General features: G+C 44.4%; 2 protein-coding genes across 4 annotated transcripts; both read left to right on the top strand.

Annotated features, from left to right (window-relative positions):
• Nucleotides 1-316: 316 nt before the first annotated feature.
• On the top strand, nucleotides 317-5,963 carry LOC136460377 (uncharacterized). Its single transcript, XM_066460100.1, has 10 exons — nucleotides 317-646; nucleotides 827-885; nucleotides 994-1,184; nucleotides 1,937-3,264; nucleotides 4,620-4,772; nucleotides 4,882-5,087; nucleotides 5,146-5,156; nucleotides 5,229-5,331; nucleotides 5,422-5,552; nucleotides 5,857-5,963. The coding sequence occupies exons 1-10, from the start codon at nucleotides 317-319 to the stop codon at nucleotides 5,961-5,963; spliced, it is 2,619 nt and encodes an 872-aa protein (XP_066316197.1).
• LOC136457902 (replication protein A 70 kDa DNA-binding subunit B-like) lies at nucleotides 5,419-16,103 on the top strand. Of its 3 annotated transcripts, XM_066457910.1 has the most exons (10): nucleotides 5,419-5,552; nucleotides 5,665-5,746; nucleotides 5,857-5,989; nucleotides 6,083-6,234; nucleotides 6,326-6,740; nucleotides 7,097-7,169; nucleotides 7,278-7,363; nucleotides 7,435-7,518; nucleotides 15,160-15,810; nucleotides 15,902-16,103. In XM_066457910.1, the coding sequence occupies exons 3-6, from the start codon at nucleotides 5,969-5,971 to the stop codon at nucleotides 7,109-7,111; spliced, it is 603 nt and encodes a 200-aa protein (XP_066314007.1). In that variant the 5' UTR covers nucleotides 5,419-5,552; nucleotides 5,665-5,746; nucleotides 5,857-5,968; the 3' UTR covers nucleotides 7,112-7,169; nucleotides 7,278-7,363; nucleotides 7,435-7,518; nucleotides 15,160-15,810; nucleotides 15,902-16,103. The 3 variants fall into 3 exon arrangements, with proteins under 3 accessions (XP_066314007.1, XP_066314009.1, XP_066314008.1); XM_066457912.1 differs by lacking the exons at nucleotides 15,160-15,810; nucleotides 15,902-16,103 and adding an exon at nucleotides 14,556-14,661; XM_066457911.1 differs by lacking the exons at nucleotides 15,160-15,810; nucleotides 15,902-16,103 and adding an exon at nucleotides 11,757-11,958.
• The last annotated feature ends 5,969 nt before the right edge of the window (nucleotides 16,104-22,072 follow it).

Below are 22,072 nucleotides of genomic sequence, written 5' to 3'. Positions count from 1 at the left end.
ATTTGATGGTGACGCTAGATGCAAACGTTTCCTGAAGAATATACGCCAATATAACTGCCTGTTCGCTTTTACATCGATGGGTGCAAACATAGATAGGTCTATGAATGATGGTCGCGGTCCACCTGTGTTTATGATATCTGGTCAGATTCACCATCGTATAGGATCGCTCATTCCAAGCACTGGCCAGCCTCCAAAATTTATCCAGCTCTATGTGTATGATACCGCTAATGAGATAACAAATAGAATACGTGCCTTGCATCCGGATGAGCGCCCCTCTGAGCCCCTGGATCCGGTCAGTATTGGGCAATTGCTGGAGATGTTGGACGCACACAACCCGTTGGCTAGGCAGTTTATATTGGCAAAGGATAGGCTAGCAGAAAATGGCGACGAAGAGTTCATAATCCGGATCATAGGGGCAAGGGAGGGGGATCCTGTACAATACAATCTGCCTACAATCGACCAGCTGGCCATGCTTGTTGTTGGGGATTTCTCCCTAGATACTTATCAGCGTGATATAGTTGTGCAGGCTAGATCTGGTCATTTACAGCAGATTTCTTCTTTGCATTCTGCTTTTATGGCCCTGCAGTACCCGCTCCTGTTTCCCTATGGTGAACGTGGGTACCAGACTGGCGTTGTTTATAATGCTGTTACTACAAGGGGTAAGAACGCACGTGTGAAGATGACCATGCAAGATTATTTTCGCCATGCCTTCCACTATAGAAAAGACCAGCCAAACCCTTTCTTGTGCTGTGGTGCCTTATCCACTCAGGCTAAGATTGATGCACGTGCTTGCGTAGATGAAAATAGACTTTGGTATGTCATTTAGAACCAGAGCAAGCTGCGTGTGGAGAGCCTGCAGGGCATAGTAGATGCTGTGGATCGTGGGTATGTAGATGGTAATGAGATTGGCAAGAAAACTGTGCTGCCAGCCTCCCATACCGGTGGTAGGCGTTATATGATCCAGAATTATCACGATGGAATTGCGATTTGTAGGGTATATGGCCCGCCAGACTTTTTCACAACATTCACATGTAATCCAAAGTGGCCAGAGATTTCTGAGGCCTTAGAACCTGGCAAGAAACCAACAGATAGGGCAGATATAGTGGTTAGGGTGTACAATATGAAACTCGAAGAGCTTCTTGATGACATAAGAAGTGGCTCTGCCTTTGGAGCTGTCAGTGCCGGTATGTAGTTGTGCTTGCTGAATGTTTACCCTTTGTTTGGAGGTATGCAGGCTGAATGGCTGATATGTATGTGCTTCCATTTTTCTTTTCTTTTTTATGTTCAGTGTTGCATACTGTTGAGTTTCAGAAGCGTGGTCTTCCCCATGCTCATATCATTGTGTGGCTTGTCCGGGACACTACGCACCCAACACCTGCGCTGATCAATGAATTCATAAGCGCTGAGATTCCCGACCCACAGAGAGATCCTCTCGCATATGCCTTGGTCGCCGAGCATATGACGCATGGTCCATGTGGGCCAGGGCATGAGACCTGCCCATGCATGAAAAATGGCAAGTGCTCAAAAAGATTCCCAAAACAATATCAGAGCGAAACGGTTGTAGAAGACAATAGCTTTGCTGTGTACAGGAGGCCCAACAATGAAAGATACATCGAAAAAGGCAACAAAAAACTAGACAATGGATGGGTTGTTCCCTATAACACCTTTTTGCTAAAAAAATATCAGGCTCATATCAATGTAGAGTGGTGTAATAAAGGGATTTTTATTAAGTACTTATTCAAATACGTCACAAAAGGGGCTGATCGTGGCAAGGTTTACATACAGAGAGTAAAGAGCGGTGAGCCAGCCCCTTGTGATGGGCAGGCAAAACCAGTTGATGAGGTTAAGGAATACTTAGACTGTAGATATATATGTGAGCAAGATGCATGTTGGCGAATTTTCGGTTTTGACATCCATAGGCACTATCCATCTGTAGAAAGATGGCCTGTTCACCTGCCAGATGACAACTGCGTAGTATATGATACAGATACTGATATAGCGGACGTTGCTTCTGAAGAATTCCTTCGCAAAACAATGCTGACTGAATGGTTCGTCGCCAACCAAAACGCTGATCAGGGTAGACATCTTACCTATTGTGAGTTCCCTTCCAAGTGGAAGTGGGATTCCTCTTCCAGGTCTTGGGACTGTAGGCAGCGCCCCACTGGTAAGATAGGTCGGCTTTACTATGTGCATCCATCTGTTGGTGAGAGGTACTTCCTTAGGATGCTGCTGCTTGTGGTTAGAGGTGCCCAGAGTTATGAAGATGTTAGGAGATACAACGGTGTCCTCTATCCTACGTTCAAGTTAGCATGCAGCGCTCGTGGGCTGCTTGGTGATGATAAAGAATGGTACGATGCCTTCGATGAAGCAGCTGCTTGGGCAACGTCTTCGCAGCTTAGGAAATTGTTTGTTACTATGCTACTTTTTTGCGAGGTCAATGACAAATACACTTTTTTTGAGAAGGTCTGGAGGCCTTTGGCCGACGATATACAGTACCGCTTTAGAGAGCTTGTAGGATATCAGGTTCCTGATATAGAGCTGAGAAACCACTTGCTTGATGAGCTTTCAAGTCTTTTTTCAAGAAATTGGGCAAGAATGAGGGACCATAACTTACCTGAAATGACTACACACTTAGAATCAGCTTCTGGTAATAGACTTATTCAGGAAGAACTTTCTTATTGTACAGATCAGTTAATGGGTGAGGCAGAAAACCTAATCAGCATGCTAAATGAACAGCAACTAATTGCATTTAAATCGATCACAGAAACTGTTCTAAATGATAGACCAGGTTTCTTCTTTGTATCTGGCTACGGGGGTACCGGTAAAACTTTTCTTTGGGGAGGTGTGGTTGCTTGGATACGTGCGCACCAAAAAATTGTGCTCACTGTTGCTTCTTCTGGTGTAGCGGCCCTGCTGCTGCCAGCTGGTCGCACCGCTCATTCACCCTTCAAGATACCGTGCGACCTAGATGATGATTCTGTTTGTGATATAAAACACGGTTCCATGCTTGGTGAGCTGATTGAGTCGGCGTCACTGATCATTTGGGATGAAGCTTTGATGACACATCGTCATGCGTTTGAGGCCTTAGATAGAACCTTCAGAGACCTTCTGTCACATGGGACAGAGGGCGCTGAAGGTTTGGTTTTTGGAGGTAAGGTCGTTGTGCTGGGTGGTGACCTCAGGCAGATACTGCCCGTTGTTGAGGGGGGTGGTAGAGCTGAGATTGTCAACGCTGCGATTGTTAACTCTCCTTTGTGGAAACAGGTTACGGTTTTATCCCTAACTATAAACATGAGGCTCCGCTGTCCAGATCTGAGCATAGAAGCACAGAAAGAGATCAGTCAGTTTAGTAGATGGGTGCTAGATATTGGTGAGGGCAATGTAGAAAACATTAGAAACGACAGCGAGCCGGAGGCATCATGGGTTAGGATACCACGCGACCTGTTGCTTATGCCACAAGGAGACAAGATCACAGCCATCATTCAGGCTGTGTACCCAGAACTATCTGCAAGATACTCTGACCAACTCTATCTTCAGAACCGTGCTATTTTAACTCCAACCAATGAGACTGCCGATAGTATAAACTCACATGTTGTGTCCTTGATACCCGGGGCTGAGAGGGAATACCTAAGTTCTGATAGAATAGCTAAATCCCCAGGAACCCATGAGTCTTACGATCTAATGTATCCCATTGAGTTCTTGAATTCTTTGAACGGCAACAATTTTCCCCACCACCGTCTGATCCTTAAGAAAGGTGTGCCTATAATGATGCTTAGAAACCTTGACCAGTCCGGTGGGTTGTGTAATGGCACATGGCTGATCGTTACTAATCTTGGTGGCATGTTGATAGAAGCCAAAATAATAACGGGGACACATGCTGGGGATGTTGTGCATATACCAAGGATTTGCCTGACTCTCAAAAACACAAGGTTACCCTTTACCCTAGAGCGGCGTCAGTTCCCGATTAAGGTTTGCTATGCCATGACCATTAATAAGAGCCAAGGACAGACGTTGGCCAATGTTGGCATCTACCTTAAAAATCCTGTTTTCAGCCACGGACAGTTGTATGTTGCTGTTTCTAGGGTTACTTCAAAGCATGGTCTTAAAATGGTCATAGAAAACCCAGACGGATGACTGCACAGATGAGACACAGAATATTGTTTATCGTGAGATCTTTGCGACGGTCCCGACCGCCGCACGTGCTTAGCTTCCCTTCCCTGGCTAACATAGATTTTGTGATCACCGCTCTAAAGATCCTTGGTTTGATTTTGTGGCCTTGATATGCTTATGATTAGTTCGGTTGCAGTCCATGGTGTCCTCTGGGTTAGGCTACTGTTTGTGGACATCCAATAAATGTTTTTTGGTCACCAAGTTTGAACCCTTTTGGCCTTGATTTTTTGGTCAGTTCAGTTTGTCGTGGAGTCCTCTAGGCTGCGCTGCGGTTTCTATATCCTGATTTGGGGGGGCTTTTGGGGATGCCCAGAATCTGACTATGGTTTGCCCTGTTTCCATTCTTTTGTTGCATTTGCCTTATCTTCTTCCTATGTTTGTGCTGTCTACCATGCGTGCTCACGTCTTCCTCTTTCGATTCTCGATTTTTCTCCTGTTTTATTGTGCAGCGGTGTGCTATGGCTTTTGACTTGCTTCCTGCTTTGCGCCCCCGTGCATGGCGCTCGGTCATCTGCGTTCGCGTCTGCCGCAAGTGGGAGTATCGTGGTGGAACTGATGATGGCCTGATCCAGCACGTTGACCTTGTGCTTGTTGATGACAAGGTTCGTTTATATTGTCATTCTTTTCACTGTCTGCATACATAGAATCCTGTTTCCCCACTACTATTTGGCTTTGTATACATGGAGATACTTATGTACATGGTTATTGCAGGGCAATAGCATGTATGGTGAGATTCCGGGTTCTGAAGTGGTGGCAAAGAGTCCTCTCATAGAAGAAGGTGGCATCTATGTTATCAGTCGTTTCAGGGTGTCAAATACAAAGTCTGGTTACAGGCCTGTTGCCTCTCGCTATATGGTTGAGTTCACGCTGCACACGGTCGTTTCAGCTGCAAGGACTGATATGCCAGACTTTCCAAAGTATGCTTAAAGGGATTACACCAATAAGTGACCTGCCCTCCCATGCTGGTGACACCAGAGATTTTGTTGGTACGCTACTACATGTCTATCGTCTGTTCTTCCTGTCGCTTTTGCTCTTAACTAACACCACCATGTTTCCAGATACCACTGGGCTGCTGGTGGAGAAGTCTGATGCTTACACGGTTCACCTGCCCAACAAACCTGCCCCTACACTCACCAGGCACATTGTTCTGAGAGATTTAAGGTGCTGCCTGTTTCTTTGCTCTTGGTTCACTGTTGAAGTTTTGTTAACCATCAACTCTTCTCACTGTGCTCGCTTTGCCGGCATTTGCAGCTACTCTGAGATGAAGGTCACCCTATGGGGAGAGGGGGCTGCTGCCTTCAACACTGATGCTGTCAACAATGGTGCTGAGGATAAACCTATTGTCGTGTTGTTTGTTGGAGGCTTGATGAAATCCTATCAAGGTACGTGTTCTTCCAGTCTGTTTCTGTACACCTCTTGCGTTCTATTGTTCCTGTTTGTTTGTGCATTCTGCATGCTCCGTGGAAGTACTGACGGTAGCTGAAACTTATGTAGGTACTTAGTATGTTAGCGCCAATACAGCGTCCCGGTGGTATTTCAACCCACCTATTCATGAGGCCCGCCAGTTTTATGACAGGTACGGCCTTTTCATGCATACATGTAGCCTGCTTGCTTCATCCAGACTACCCCTTTAGCTGTAAAAAAAAAGACTTACCACGGTTCCTGATCGTTTTTTCCACTCTGCAGTTATCAGAACCAGAGAGTTCAGATCAGGTCTGTTCCTGCACCAGTGGAGCAGCAAGGTCAAGTTCAAGCGCCTGCCCCTCTTGAAGAGAAAACTCTACGAGAACTGAATGAGATGGATCCGTATGATTTTGCTGTAAGATACAAATTCTTTGTTCTTTTTAGTCCGCTGTTTACTACAGATGTTGTTGCTTTACTCGACTGATTAACGCCCTGTCACACGTTGTAGGAAAATGGGTACCGCTGCACTGTGACTATTGGTCGGCTTGTTCCCAATGTATCATGGTGGTTCCCATCTTGCAATAGATGCAGCAAGAGCTGTGTTCCAGATGGCTCTGGCTACAGGTGTAATGGATGCTCGACAAACTCTTTCAGGTTCAAGTGAGTACCTACTCGACGCATGCTGAGTTGTTTACCTTTTACCGTGCTGTCTGTACACCTGACCAGCTGTTGTGCTCCTAATCTTATATAGGTACAAGATTTCCTTTGTGGCCCTTGATGGCACGGATGAGGCAGAGATGGTATGCTTCGGTGATGTTGCACGTCGCATCATTGGGAAACCAGTCCAGCAAATCCTTAGAACAGCTACAAATGCTAACACATATCCACCGGATGTTACCAAGATGGTTTCTCTCAGATTCACCTTTCAGGTCTCTCTGACTCAGCAGAGCTATTACAGGCAGCAGAAAACCTATCAGGTTGTTTCTGTGGTGACATCACATGGTCAGCCAAATGCTATTCCTCATGCTCCTGTGAACGAAGATGGTGCCCATCCCAGTACTCCTGAGTCTGATCATAGCCTCACTGCTGCCACTGATGATGGATCAGAATTGGTGACACCTAATTCTGTGACAGACGGCGGTGTTCCGTCTCCGGTGGCTACAAATGTAAGTTGCCTCTATCGTTTTTACACTTTGGAGTCATGTCGGTACCTGATGCAGTTACAGGGGCGGAGGAAAGCCTAGGGCCACTATGGCCACGGCCCTGGGCGCCCATTTTATCTATATTGTAGCATACTGTTCTAGAAAGGCCCAATTAATCTACTAAAATGAGCCAATGGAGTGGCCCTAGGCGTTGGGCCAGCCCAGCTCCGCCACTGTGCAGTTAGATCTCCCCTCTGTTGCAGACCCCACCTCCATCTCTTCGCATTGACAACACGCCGCCAGCAGAGAAAAAAACAGGGTAATGCACTTCCTGCCAGTGTGCTCCCTCACAGCAATGCATACCTGATGTTTGTTTGCAGAGATCAGTCAGCTAAAACCAGGAACCCATCTTCTCGAAAGAGGTTGACCTATGGCTCTGATGACCTTGGACAGGTACAGCTAGCATCACGCTGCGGACCGTAAACCTTTCTGCTTTGCCTCACTGCCCACCATTTTTTTACAGTATGTTCATGCACTGATCACCTCTGTTTTCTTCTATAGGCGAGCTTGACAGATAAAGATTCGCAGGAAGATAACGCATCAGCTGCTTCACTGGATGGCGCTTCCATTGATAGTGTGACCAAGAGGTATACGATGCCCTCACTGCTCTAATGTTGTGGACGATACTCATGTATGCATATTGTTTCTCTTTGTACAGCGCTGTGCCTACCAAAACCCATGATGCTGATAAGAAAAGGTCTCGTGGAGCTTCTTCTGTGGCTCAGGAGAGTGGCTAGATAAGGTTCGTTTCGCATTTGGTGCTTTAAGTATGTAATGTTCTGTGGCGACAGTCTTCCATTTAAAATTGCAAACTCAATTGCTTCACCAGTTATGCATTCTTCCTTGTGCCACAAAGAACATACTTTGAGTGCCAGCAGTTGGTCCTAAGACCTTCTGTTCCTTCCTTTCAATTAACGATTCAGTTACATTTAGTTGTTATAAACCTTGAATCATCTAGCAGTCGGTCTAGAGGGTAGACATCAAGAGCAGTAGACAACGGCAACGATGTAGACCTAGAATGCTATCTAGAGGAAGGAGAAGGTGTCGAACCTGAGATCCCAGAGGGAGTGGATTCAGAGGCCTCCATCAGCTTCGTCGGTGAAGTCTGCTCACGGGCAGCGATGGTTGGGGAAGACGTCGGTGTAGCGGTCGTCGGTGTAGCGTGGCGGCGCGGCTGGTGGCGCTTCCCGTCACTGGCTGCGCCCCTCACGATCGGATTAGGGTTTGTCGGTGGGGTTTGCGGCTCACGGCGAACCTCGTGCTTTGAGCCGCCGGCCCCCACCTCTTTATATAGCGCAGTGCGACGGGGGCCCACCAACCATGTAGGGTTGGGCGCCCCCGATCAGGGCGCGTGACCAAGGCCCAATAGGCCGTTGGGCTTATTGGTTGGGAGATCAATCTAACATTCTCCCCCTTGATCTCACTATTACTTTTATCTTTAAACTTTAAACTTCAATCATTTTATCCTTACTCATTTCTTCACAGATGATGCATAGAGCATGTCTCATCGTCACGGTCAATCGCCGATAGATTTAACAGCTACAATGCACGTCTCTGATTTGAAATAGTTACTTTAACTTTTGGGCCCTTTATAGTCCAGGAATCATAGGCTTTCCCTTAAACCCATGCCGGATACATGTTCTCTAAACACGTTGGGTGGTAAGCCTTTTGTAAGCGGATCCGCGAGCATCTTTTCGGTACTTATATGCTCAAGACTTATCATTTGATCCCGGACTTTATCCTTCACAACATAATACTTTATGTCAATGTGTTTGGCAGCACCACTTGACCTATTGTTGTGAGCATACTGTACTGCTGGATTATTATCGCAGTATAACTTCAGTGGTCTATTGATGTCGTCAACCACCTTCAAACCGGGTATGAACTTCTTTAGCCAGTTCACCTGCCCCATTGCCTCATAACACGCTACAAACTCAGCATACATTGTGGACGATGTAGTGACGATTTGCTTTGAGCTTTTCTATGAAATAGCTCCCCCTGCGAGAGTAAACACATATCCAGACGTGGATTTTCTATTATCTCCCGCATAATTAGAATCTGAATATCCCACTATATGGAGTGAATCAGATCTTCTATACGTTATCATGAGGCCTTTCGTTCCTTGCAAATAACGCAAGACTTTCTTTACCAATTTCCAGTGTTCTATTCCAGGATTGCTCTGGAATCTGCCAAGTAACCCGGTAACAAATGCCAAGTCAGGGCGCGTACACACTTGAGCATATTGCAAGCTTCCGACAGCTGAAGCATATGGAACCACTTTTATTTGATCGATCTCATATTGGTTCCTGGGGCATTGAAAATCCCCATATCTGTCGCCCTTGACTATAGCAATAGGTGAGGGACTATATTTGTGCATACTGAATTTCTTTAAGACTTTTTCTATGTATGCCTTTTGTGACAGTCCTAATACCCCTTTACTTCTATCTCGGTGAATCTCGATCCCTAGAACGAACGAAGCTTCACCAAGATCTTTCATATCAAACTTTGAGGACAAAAACTTCTTTGTTTCCAGTAGTAGACTGACATCACTACTAGCAAGTAAGATATCATCCACATACAGGACAAGGAAGATAAACTTCCCATTCTTAAACTTTGCGTAGACACAATTGTCCTCAATATTATCTTTAAACCCAAAATTCTTTATTGTCTGATCAAACTTCAAGTACCACTGTCTTGAAGCTTGTTTTAATCCATAAATGGATTTCTTTAGGCGGCATCCCAAACGTTCTTTTCCTTCCATGACAAAACCTTTCGGTTGTGCCATGTAAACATTTTCATCTAAGTCTCCGTTGAGAAATGCCGTCTTTACATCCATCTGATGTAATTCCAAATCGTAATGTGCCACTAATGCCATTATGATTCTGAAGGAATCCTTACATGAGACTGGAGAAAATGTCTCATTGTAATCAATCCCTTCTCTTTGTGTAAAGCCTTTTGCCACAAGTCGGGCTTTATATCTCTCTATATTCCCTTGAGAGTCAAGTTTTGTTTTGTAGACCCATTTACAGCCTACTGTTTTGGCTCCTTTAAGAATTATTTCTAAATCCCAAACTTTATTTGCATTCATTGATCTCATCTCATCTTCCATGGCCTCAAGCCACTTTGATGAATGATCACTTTTCATCGCTTCTTTAAATGAGGTGGGATTATCCTCCATTTGAAATTCTTCAGTGTTGTACACTTCATAATTAGCAGGAATAACTGATTTTCTAACTCTTTGAGACCTTCTAGGGGCCTCCTCAATTGGCACATTTTCTGTTTGAGGCTGTTGTTGCTCCCCCTCATGTGTGGCAATAGGTTCTATAGGATCCTGAGGCACATGTTCCTCATCATCATTCATTGTTGCCACAGGCGGGATAACAACAGGTGCTGGCACCACAGTATCTTGTACTATTGGTGCAGCAACAGCAGGTAGTGAGAAAAATGGCTCATGAATGATCGGAGTGGGTGCATACACCCGCTTCTCTTCAAGGTTAATTTCTCGAGCTACCATGCTCCCCCTAATCATTTCATCCTCTAGAAAGACAGTGTGTCTCGTTTCCACAAACTTTGTATGTCTGTTAGGACAGTAGAAACGAAAACCTTTTGACTTTTCTGGGTAGCCAATGAAATGGCAACTCACTGTTTTGGGATAGAGCTTCCCAATGTTTGGGTTAAAAACTTTAGCCTCGGCAGGGCTCCCCCACACACGCAAGTGGTTAAGTGAGGGTACTCTTCCTGTCCACAACTCATACGGTGTTTTGGGCACCGACTTACTTGGTACTCTATTGAGAATATGAATGGCGGTTTTTAACGCCTCCATCCACAGACTCATGGGTAAAGTGGAGTAACTTATCATACTACGCACCATATCCATCAGGGTACGGTTACGCCTTTCAGCTACTCCATTCTGCTGAGGTTCGCCCGATGTTGAATACTGGGCGACTTATACCATTCTCCTATAAGAACCTTGCAAAAGGTCCAGGAACTTGTCCATATGGGGTATGCCGACCGTAGTACTCTCCTCCACGGTCAGACCTGACTATCTTAATCTTTAAATCATGCTGATTTTCAACTTCTGCTTTAAATATTTTGAATTTATCCAACGCTTCTGTTCTTTCTTTAATTGGATAAATGTAGCCAAACCGAGAGTAATCGTCTGTGAATGTTATGAATGAATCATAACCATCCACACTTTTCACAGGAAAAGGACCACATATGTCTGTGTGAATAATCTGTAGAATTCCTGCGCTTCGTTTGGCATCTTTCTTAATTTTCTTTACATACTTTCCTTTTATGCAATCTCTACATTGTTCTAACTCTGAGAGCTCTAATGGAGGAAGAATATCATTCTTAACTAGTCTTTCTATTCTCCCCCTCGAAATATGGCCTAAATGACAGTGCCATAATTTCGACAACGCATCGTGAGCTCTCTTTCGTTTTCTGTTTCCATTGTTCGATGAGGATACATTTTCATTCACATCACATACGGAATTCACATTTTCACGAAGTGATAACAAATAAAGCTCGTCTTGTCGGAAGGCAAGACCAACACATTTATTATTAAACAATATCTGACATTTGCCATTTCTAAAATGGCAATCATAACCATCATGGTCCAACTTTGATACACTAATCAGGTTTCTTTGCAAAGAAGGTACATAAAGAACATCTCTAAGAAAAAGTATGAAGCCATCTGGAAGCTCTAAAGGAAGATCTCCAACGGCCTTAACATCTGCTTGTACTCCATTTGTGACTTTAATGAAACTTTCGCTTCTTTGCAAAGTTCTCATCGAACGAAATCCCTGTAATGAATTAGCAACATGAATAGTTACACCTGAATCAATCCACCAAGTAGATTTTGAAAACTTTACATACAAGGATTCATTTACGAACGTAATAATGTTCTCACCTTTATTCTTCATAATCATCTTTAAGAAATCAGGACAATTCCTTTTATAATGTTCCGTCTTCTTGCAGTGGAGACACTGGTCTTTAGCCACTGGGGATTGCTGGTTCTGAGACTGTTGCATGGGACCTTTTCCAGATGATTTGGAGGAAGAGCTGTTATTATAGTTCTTTTTCTTATCTTTTAGGTAGTTGACAGAACCACCTTGTGAAACTTTTATTCTTTCCTCCTCCTGCACACACATGGCTATGAGCTTTTCTAAATCCCATTTTTCAGGCTGTATATTGTAATTAACAACAAATGTGTCAAATTCTTTGGGCAAAGAAGCAAAAATCAAATGAATAAGAAACTCATCCTTGAGTGCCAAATCCATTGGTTTGAGCTTAGATGCCAGATTGCTCATTCTCAGTATGTGCTCTCTAATGCCACTGCCGCCACCAGAGTACCTTTCTGTAACCAGCTGCTTGATCAGCTGGGTTGCATATGTCTTTGAAGATCCAGTGAATTGACTCTTTATTCTATCTAGGTACTCTGTGACCGTGTCACAGTCTAGAATTGAGCCCACAATAGCAGGCTCAATCGTGTTCTTTATCACTGCCAAACACTTCTTGTTGGCAGTGACCCATTTCCTATGCTCAAGGTCATAGGACATCTTTACGGGAGCAAAATCTCGCTCTCTGTTCTGCCATGCAGCATCAGTCTCATCTGTCTCCCTCACCGGTGCCACAGGTTCTCTGGGACACGGTGTTGTGACAACCCAGTCCACCTCAGCGAGGATAAAAGCCAGGTCTATCTTTTTCTTCCACTCAACATAGTTATCACCTTTTAGATTGGGGATTTCTTTGATACAACTCATTAAGTTGTATCCTCCTGAAAACACAATTCAAATAGTGTGAGAACAGAAATAACAACAATAATTGCATGCTTTAGTTTAACGTTGGTCAAAATTAAAACATACAATTATTTTATACATTAAATCTACATCACCGTTGGGCAGAAATAGAAATAATGCATAATCATTAAAATTATAATATTGCTATTAACAACGTTGGTCAGAAAATAACAATATCATAATCAACTCATATTTATCTCTTGACTCTTAAAATCAAATTCTCCCGTTGGTTCGAATTTAATTAAAAGTCCATAATTACTTTAAATACGCAGCGGAAAATTTAACATTCAATAATCATTTTCCTATTTTCCAGAAGCAACTTTACTATTTACTGAACAAAATTATCGTTGGATAAATTTTGTACAGAAAATTATCACAAAAATTCAATTCAAATTGATCAAATTATTTTCTGGAAAATAAGAAAAATCAAAACTGTGACTTTACTATTTATTTGGCCATTTCGGCCCGATCCAGCAATCAGTTTGCGTGGCCCAGCGAATGCGGCCCATGGCCTGTTCACGCGCGCGCGTGCCAGCGCACCCGGCCCAGCTACCCGCGGCCCAGCCGCGCGCGCCAGCTCTCCCGGCCCAGCTGCTTGTGGCCCAGCCGCGCGCTCCAGCACCCCCCGCGCCCAGGCCGCAACCTGGGCCTGGGCCGGGAATTCGGCCTCGCGCCCTTTCCCGCGTGGGCTGCGGTGCTGGCCCAATTATCTCCGTCCGTCCATCCTAGATCGAACGGTGGAGCGCGCAGCTCGGGGCATCAAAAACCCCAGCCGACCGCGCCTCCCTCAACCCTAGCTTCATTTTCATTCGCATACTCTCTCTCTTCGCCTCACTGCTCCCCCCCTCTCTCCTCAGTCAAACGCCGAGCGAGCGACAACGGCGAAGCAGCGAGGTCCCGGCGCCGTCGCCGGCCCCCTCGCCGGCGTGCGCACTCCCCAGCGGGTGAGCGCGCCGCCGTCGAGCGGCCTGGCCGCGGCGCCCCTATGGCCGGATCCCGGCGAGCCGTGCCCCCTTCGGCCGGCCTTTCTTTTCCCCGCGCGCCGGCGTGACTGCAGTGCCGCGTAGACGCCGAGGTAGGCCATCCTCTTTCCTCTTTCTTTTGATTGATTGGTTTGTTCGGATTTGACCCGATTTGACGATTAGGGTTAGGGTTTGCTTTTCCGATTTGAAATCGGTTCTTTTCCCTTCTCAGTCAATCACCGAGCGGGCGCCGGATCCCGGCGCGGTTCTTTCTCTTTCTCATTCAGTCCCCTTCCTGGGTTAGGGTTAGTTCAGATCCGATCCAAGATCGTGATCCTCTTCATCCTTTTCTTTCCCCAAAACCCGATCTAGGGTTAGGGTTTTTTTCAGATCCGATCCGAGATCGTGATCTCATTCTCTCTACCCCTATCTAGATCTACGTGCTAGTAGGCTCTGGTACCATTGTTATAAACCTTGAATCATCTAGTAGTCGATCTAGAGGGTAGACATCAAGAGCAGTAGACAACGGCAACGATGTAGACCTAGAATGCTATCTGGAGGAAGGAGAAGGTGTCGAACCTGAGATCCCAGAGGGAGTGGATCCAGAGGCCTCCATCAGCTTCGTCGGTGAAGTCTGCTCACGGGCAGCGATGGTTGGGGAAGACGTCGGTGTAGCGGTCATCGGTGTAGCGTGGCAGCGCCGCTGGTGGCGCTTCCCGTCACTGGCTGCGCCCCTCACGATCGGATTAGGGTTTGTCGGTAGGGTTTGCGGCTCACGGCGAACCTCGTGCTTTGAGCCGCCGGCCCCCACCTCTTTATATAGCGCAGTGTGATGGGGACCCACCAACCATGTAGGGTTGGGCGCCCCCGATCAGGGCGCGTGACCAAGGCCCAATAGGCCGTTGGGCTTATTGGTTGGGAGATCAATCTAACATTAATAGGCCAAGTTCCTTGTCTACGAATCCATGTGACCCACAGAACATTTTCGGCCATTGACTGAGCTTCCTACTTTATAGGTACCCCGTGCCGCTTCAAATCTTTTGGCTGGATGGAGTCGCTGGCTTTTACCATCCAGAGAAGACTTCTGCTTGCTTTTGCTGCTGTCCTATCCTCCATGTTGGGAAGCAACCGCCTGATGATGTATGCTCTGGCCATGTATTGGTGTATAGGCATGAAGAACTTCTTAGTTGAGCAATTGATGTGTTTTACCTTGTATGTATTGTGTGCGCGCCTTACTGCACTGGTGTTGCTAGGCGGCGGCAGCAACCCTGCAGTCACACCTTACATAGACTGATGATCGTGTGAGAGCTAGAGATGCGACTAATGTTATGGATACCAGGACACTATAGACCCTGATATTTTGATGGTCCTGCGAAATAGACTTGCGGCTGACCTTATGTGTTTTTGGAAAACTATAAACCCTTCTCTAATTTGCTGGCTATACAGAGCCCTCAATGTAGTGGACCAGAGCTCTCGTAGCTTTTCTAGCTGTGAATTTTTGCTCGTCTGTTTCTCTATGGCGGTGTTTTTCAGTGTTGTTCTTTCGTTCCCATTGTGTGGCAGGAGTCGTTCAGTGTTGTTTTGCATACTGACAGCGCTGCTTATCCTCCTTGGTTTCAGGTTTTAATCGTTTTTTGGCTTATGATGTCGCGTGCCACCATCCACGATCATCGGCGTAGTGATGGCTTGCTGCGTCGACATCCTGCCACACAGCAGTTCCCTTGCTACCGGCTGCTTGACTGAGACTGCAAAATACAGGTCAGTTCCACTTATGCCAGTAAAACCTACTTGCTATTGTGTTGAAGAAAATGTGAAATAATACTCACCGCAGGCATTTTGGATTAGCATATATTGGCACGACTAATATTACATAGCAGCAGTGCTGCGCAGGAAAATATACTTAGTGAATTTGTTTACACGAGGGGTGGCTGTGACCGTTTCAGCATATCCTGCTTCTACATGCACCAGGGATTTTCTTTACTACCCAACTCCCCAGACCAATTCCTGCTCGACAGCGCATGCACACGGTGGGTCCCCGGTCCACAGTATCACCCAGCCGCAGAGGACAATCTCTCCTCGACAGCACAGTAATAGCACAGACCTTATTACCCTTCCTACCCTTCCAACCTGCAGTGCCCAGACATACCCAGCCGCTAGACTCCATCCTCTTCTTCCCAGCTCCCACTCCACTTCTTTGCTGCTTCATCCATGGACTCCACAAAAGCCCTTTCGGATCTAGAGCTCATGGAGGACGATGATCCACTCCCAAAGGTACCAGACCCTGCATCCCTTTCCTCCACCAACTACCTCAAGCCCATTTCTTCTTTAACGATGATACCTGCTCTTCCTACTATGCTTCCAGGTTCCAAAAGTTCTTCAGGTGAGCAGGAAAGAGCTATTTGCTCTAGCTACGAAGGAGTTCAAGCTGACTATACAGCCGGAGAAAACGACACAGATCGATGGGGACACGTTCATCACCAGGCTAGAGATTGGCAATATTGGGTCAAAAGAATCGTGTGATAGGGAAACCAAAGAGTTTTTGGGCAGCTCTGCACTCACAAAGAACCTATCAATCGAGAACGCTTACCACACTGTGCTAACACACCTTGAAAACGAAAAGAGAATAGTAATTGATGATTGCTGAACATGTTTCAAAACTCAAAGCTGACGTGTTTCGCTCTAACACGTGGCTCATGTTGTTCGAAAACAAAGCTAAAATACTAAAAAATGAGATCAGTGCAAAGAAGATGCCGCTATGCCCTCCCGCGTTGGGGAGGGGCGCATTGCCGCCGTCACCGTGCGGCCCGCCAGTGCAGGGGAGGTGCCCGCGCAGGGGAGGCATGGGACCTGAAGTATGGGGGACGGGGGCGTGCGGTGGCTATGGGTGGCGGCGGATAGGGGAGGGCGTGTACAATGGATGCGGGTGGCGGCGGATGGGAAGGGGCGACGCAGTAGATGGATGTGTGTAGACTGTGGGAGAGAGGCCGGTGGATTAGATTTAGAAATTTTCTTTTCTTTTTAAATTTTTATTACAAACCGTCACAGTTTAGAGCGTTCTATCACCTCGTATACAAACCGTCTCAGATAAGGACTTTCTATGACAATTTCTTATAACGTCATCTCGAAACCGTCATGTATAAGGGTATTTCTTGTAGTGACAGATAAGTAAATATGTAAGAAAAAAAAAACATAAGAAAAATGAAGACTGCCTCCATGGAAATTTTGAGTTGCCTCCTCTTCGTCACGAGAGCACCTTTTTTTTAGTACTTAGCCGAGAGCAGAGCAGTACTGTGATGTACTTAGAGCAGTAGTAATTAAATCACTACAATTTCTGCTACCAGCACATGATTGATGTTTCTGCCACTTCTCCAAAATAAGGGCACGTTTAGTTCGCGAAAAATGTTGGGTTTGGCTACTGTAGCACTTTCATTTATATTTGGCAATTAGTGTCTAATTATGGACTAATTATGTTTGAACGTTTCGTCTCGTGATTTCTCACCCAACTGTGCAATTAGTTTTTTTTCGTTTATATTTAATGCTCCATGCATACGTCCAAAAATTCGATGTGATGGACAAAAACCAATTTTTTTGAAACTAAACGCGCCCTAAAGCCAGCTTGCATTGCATATGCCTGTGGCCAAACATTGCCACTCCAAAACACATTTTCTTTCTCAAGATAATGCATCCACCGATGAGCGAGTAAATAGCAGCTAAATCAGATCCCAAACTTAACAACTGGAACCAAGATTAACACAGAGATCTGATCGAGCTAGTGCCTGCATAGTGACCGTTCCAAGTGGAGGCTTTTCTATTCCCTTGCAAGGGATCTACCTCTGATTCCATCCATCAGATGCCGAAACCTGACCAAACCACAGCCGCCCTGCTAAGACAGGAGGAGAGGAATAGACAAACAAATCTTGACATCCCAATAAAATTGTTTATGGCAGTAGTAGTGTATAACCAGTTGATTAACTAATATGATAGGATATAATTAAATCATACATTAATGTGTGATGAATGGCCCTTCCACTGGCCGATGATTCCATGCATGCAGCATGCCCTTTAAATAAATTTAGCATTTGTCAGAGCTAGATCAGAGCCCCGCTCGCTTTCCCGTGGATCCTGAGACAGAGCCCGATTTTTTACCATTTGACATTTTTTTGAAAAAAAAATTACTGTTTGTTTGAACTTATCAGCCGACTTATCAACTAGAATCTTCATAATTCATTATTTTGTACATCATATACTACCATTCTACATATTTATATCGCAGGAATTTCGAGCTATGCTCGGGGACTTCGTCGCTCACTTCTCGACCTACGCTCGGGGACTGCCTCGATCACTCTCCGACCACAGCTCGGGGACTTCGTCGCTCGCTTCTCGACCTACGCACGGGGACTGCCTCGATCACTCTCCGACCACAGCTCGGGGACTTCGTCGCTCGCTCCGCGACCTGTGCTCGGGGACTGCCTCGACCACTCTCCGACCACGGCTCGGGGACTTCGCGTCTCAACTACATACGACTGGCGACTCGCATACAGTCAGGATATTCTTTCTCGTTTAGACCTTGCTACAAGGCTCATATCTCGTCTTCCAGCAAGCTCGGGGACTACATCGGTACGATGCACCTACCGGTGCATCTTGTATCGCCTGTACGACGATTGGATTCTCAACTGGGAATTCTTTTTAGACCCTGGCACCACGTGCCTACGTCACCTACTACCATGCTCGGGGACTAAGTGGGCACACTTCACCTTACGGTGAATGTGCTCGATCTGTTGGATCAAACGCCTCCGATTCTACAAGGACGACGGTGTCTCTTGTCGACTCAGAGTCAAACTGGGCACACTTCGGGGGAAATATTTTTCAAATTTTATCTTGAGCCCCTTACATCCTTCTGGCAAGCTCAAGACGGCGCTACTCGAAGGATACAAGGCGCTCGGGGGACTAGCTGTGGGGGAATAGACCCCCTATACCCTCATGGGTATACATGGGCCGCACCACCGGGGGTGGCCCAGCCCGCAAGATGAAGCGTGCGGAGCACGCTATATTGTAATTGTACCAAATTGGATACTTTACTTGTAACCTTATCCCTTCAGAGTATATAAGGAGGGGGCAAGGGTCCCCCTAGAGGACAGATCATCAAGATCATCTAGATCATACAGATCATACAGATCTCACCTCAATCAATACAGAATAATGAGACACAGAACGTAGGTATTACGCCAACACGGTGGCCGAACCTGTATAAATCTTGTGTTTTGTGCCTCTGTAACCATCTGGTTCCTGATTACACGCACCGTCTACCGACAATCTACCATCATGGGCATACCCCTAGATGGACTGCCGACCATATTTCGTCGACATAAGGCGTTTTTGACTTTTTTCTATATACCTTACTATGTTAGGTAGTTAGATATACACTATATCTAAATACACAACAACAAAAGTAATAAAGATCAAAATGTCTTATAATTTAGAATAGAGAGGGTATATCCCTATTCATTTTAATATTAATATTAATAGAGATATCTGTATTTGTATTTAATTCTAATAGATAGTAAATGGACGTTTCCGAATTTGTTTTCTATGGTTTTTTCTCTATTTGATTTAAAATCTATATTTGAAAAAACATATAAAAAAACTAACATTGTCTACATCCACGGAGAACAAAGCACCGGACAAAATCATTTAAAACTTATATCTATGGCTAACTAGTAATGTAAATGATATATGTTTTAATATAACAAATGGTATACATCACTTAAACTATTTAACAATTATCTCTATGGTTAATGATGTTATATTAATTCTACTATTATTAATAATATATAAAAGTTAAGTTTAATTAATTTCAATATGTGTAACCATATTAATTGTAGGTACTTTAATTATTCATATTGATGACATTGTTTTATATACTTTAAATTATTTATTCATAAATATTTATCAATAGTTTTACTCTTTATATATTTAATTATAGAAAATATTTATTATTATATATGTTGTTTTATGAGTCGTTCTTATCTATGGGTGTTATGTAGTTATATTTTAAATTTCTACCTGTATAATGATTTTGTTGTAATAAACTATAAATAAGAAAATACATACTTGTTATCTTTAAAATCTAGTAGATATCTGAATACGAATTTGAATTTGAAATATCTGTTTTATATTTACATCTGATAGTGGTTATGTCCGTATTCGGATTCAAATTTAAATATACTCCATCCATCCCAAAATATAAGTCATGCCAAGAATTTTGGAGAGTTAAAGTATCTCAAGTACAAAGATTTATGACATCAAATAGATATCTATGAAAATATAATTAACGAAGAACCTAGTGATACTTGGTTGGCATCATAAATGTTATTATCTTATCGTATAAATTTGGTCCTGTTAGCATATAGCAGGAGAGGTTCCTAGGCACAAACATCCTACACTGTGCTAACACAGATCGATGGGGACACGTTCATCACCAGGCTAGAGATTGGCAATATTGGGTCAAAAGAATCGTGTGATAGGGAAACCAAAGAGTTTTTGGGCAGCTCTGCACTCACAAAGAACCTATCAATCGAGAACGCTTACCACACTGTGCTAACACACCTTGAAAACGAAAAGAGTAGTAATTGATGATTGCTGAACATGTTTCAAAACTCAAAGCTGACGTGTTTCGCTCTAACACGTGGCTCATGTTGTTCGAAAACAAAGCTAAAATACTAAAAAAATGAGATCAGTGCAAAGAAGATGCCGCTATGCCCTCCCGCGTTGGGGAGGGGCGCATTGCCGCCGTCACCGTGCGGCCCGCCAGTGCAGGGGAGGTGCCCGCGCAGGGGAGGCATGGGACCTGAAGTATGGGGGACGGGGGCGTGCGGTGGCTATGGGTGGCGGCGGATAGGGGAGGGCGTGTACAATGGATGCGGGTGGCGGCGGATGGGAAGGTGCGACGCAGTAGATGGATGTGTGTAGACTGTGGGAGAGAGGCCGGTGGATTAGGTTTAGAAATTTTCTTTTCTTTTTAAATTTTTATTACAAACCGTCACAGTTTAGAGCGTTCTATTACCTCGTATACAAACCATCTCAGATAAGAACTTTCTATGACAATTTCTTATAACGTCATCTCGAAACCGTCATGTATAAGGGTATTTCTTGTAGTGACAGATAAGTAAATATGTAAGAAAAAAAAACATAAGAAAAATGAAGACTGCCTCCATGGAAATTTTGAGTTGCCTCCTCTTCGTCACGAGAGCACCTTTTTTTTAGTACTTAGCCGAGAGCAGAGCAGTACTGTGATGTACTTAGAGCAGTAGTAATTAAATCACTACAATTTCTGCTACCAGCACATGATTGATGTTTCTGCCACTTCTCCAAAATAAGGGCACGTTTAGTTCGCGAAAAATGTTGGGTTTGGCCACTGTAGCATTTTCATTTATATTTGGCAATTAGTGTCTAATTATGGACTAATTATGTTTGAACGTTTCGTCTCGTGATTTCTCACCCAACTGTGCAATTAGTTTTTTTTCGTTTATATTTAATGCTCCATGCATACGTCCAAAAATTCGATGTGATAGACAAAAACCAAATTTTTTTGAAACTAAACGCGCCCTAAAGCCAGCTTGCATTGCATATGCCTGTGGCCAAACATTGCCACTCCAAAACACATTTTCTTTCTCAAGATAATGCATCCACCGATGAGCGAGTAAATAGCAGCTAAATCAGATCCCAAACTTAACAACTGGAACCAAGATTAACACAGAGATCTGATCGAGCTAGTGCCTGCATAGTGACCGTTCCAAGTGGAGGCTTTTCTATTCCCTTGCAAGGGATCTATCTCTGATTCCATCCATCAGATGCCGAAACCTGACCAAACCACAGCCGCCCTGCTAAGACAGGAGGAGAGGAATAGACAAACAAATCTTGACATCCCAATAAAATTGTTTATGGCAGTAGTAGTGTATAACCAGTTGATTAACTAATATGATAGGATATAATTAAATCATACATTAATGTGTGATGAATGGCCCTTCCACTGGCCGATGATTCCATGCATGCAGCATGCCCTTTAAATAAATTTAGCATTTGTCAGAGCTAGATCAGAGCCCCGCTCGCTTTCCCGTGGATCCTGAGACTGAGCCCGATTTTTTACAATTTGACATTTTTTTGAAAAAAAATTACTGTTTATTTGAACTTATCAGCCGACTTATCAAATAGAATCTACAGTATTTTTCTCTCACAACAAATCAGCTTCAACCGGCTTATCAGCCGACTTTAATATCATCCGAACAGAGACTCTGTGTGCCAGGAGGCTTCAACGGTGCTTCCACTCCTTCCACCCAAGTAGGTGCCTGTTTAGTTCCCAAAATTTTGCAAAATTTTTCAAGATTCTTAGTCACATTGAATTTTTAGACGCATGCATAAAGCATTAAATATAAATAAAAAATAAAACTAATTACACAGTTTAGACGAAATTCACGAGACGAATATTTTAAACCTAATTAGACTATGATTAGATACTAATTGCCAAATAACAACG

The sequence above is a fragment of the Miscanthus floridulus genome, chromosome 6 (assembly GCF_019320115.1).
Source record: "Miscanthus floridulus cultivar M001 chromosome 6, ASM1932011v1, whole genome shotgun sequence".
Lineage (NCBI taxonomy): Eukaryota > Viridiplantae > Streptophyta > Magnoliopsida > Poales > Poaceae > Miscanthus > Miscanthus floridulus.
Note: the sequence above shows the minus strand (reverse complement) of the source record. Positions and strands in the feature narration are given on the sequence as shown.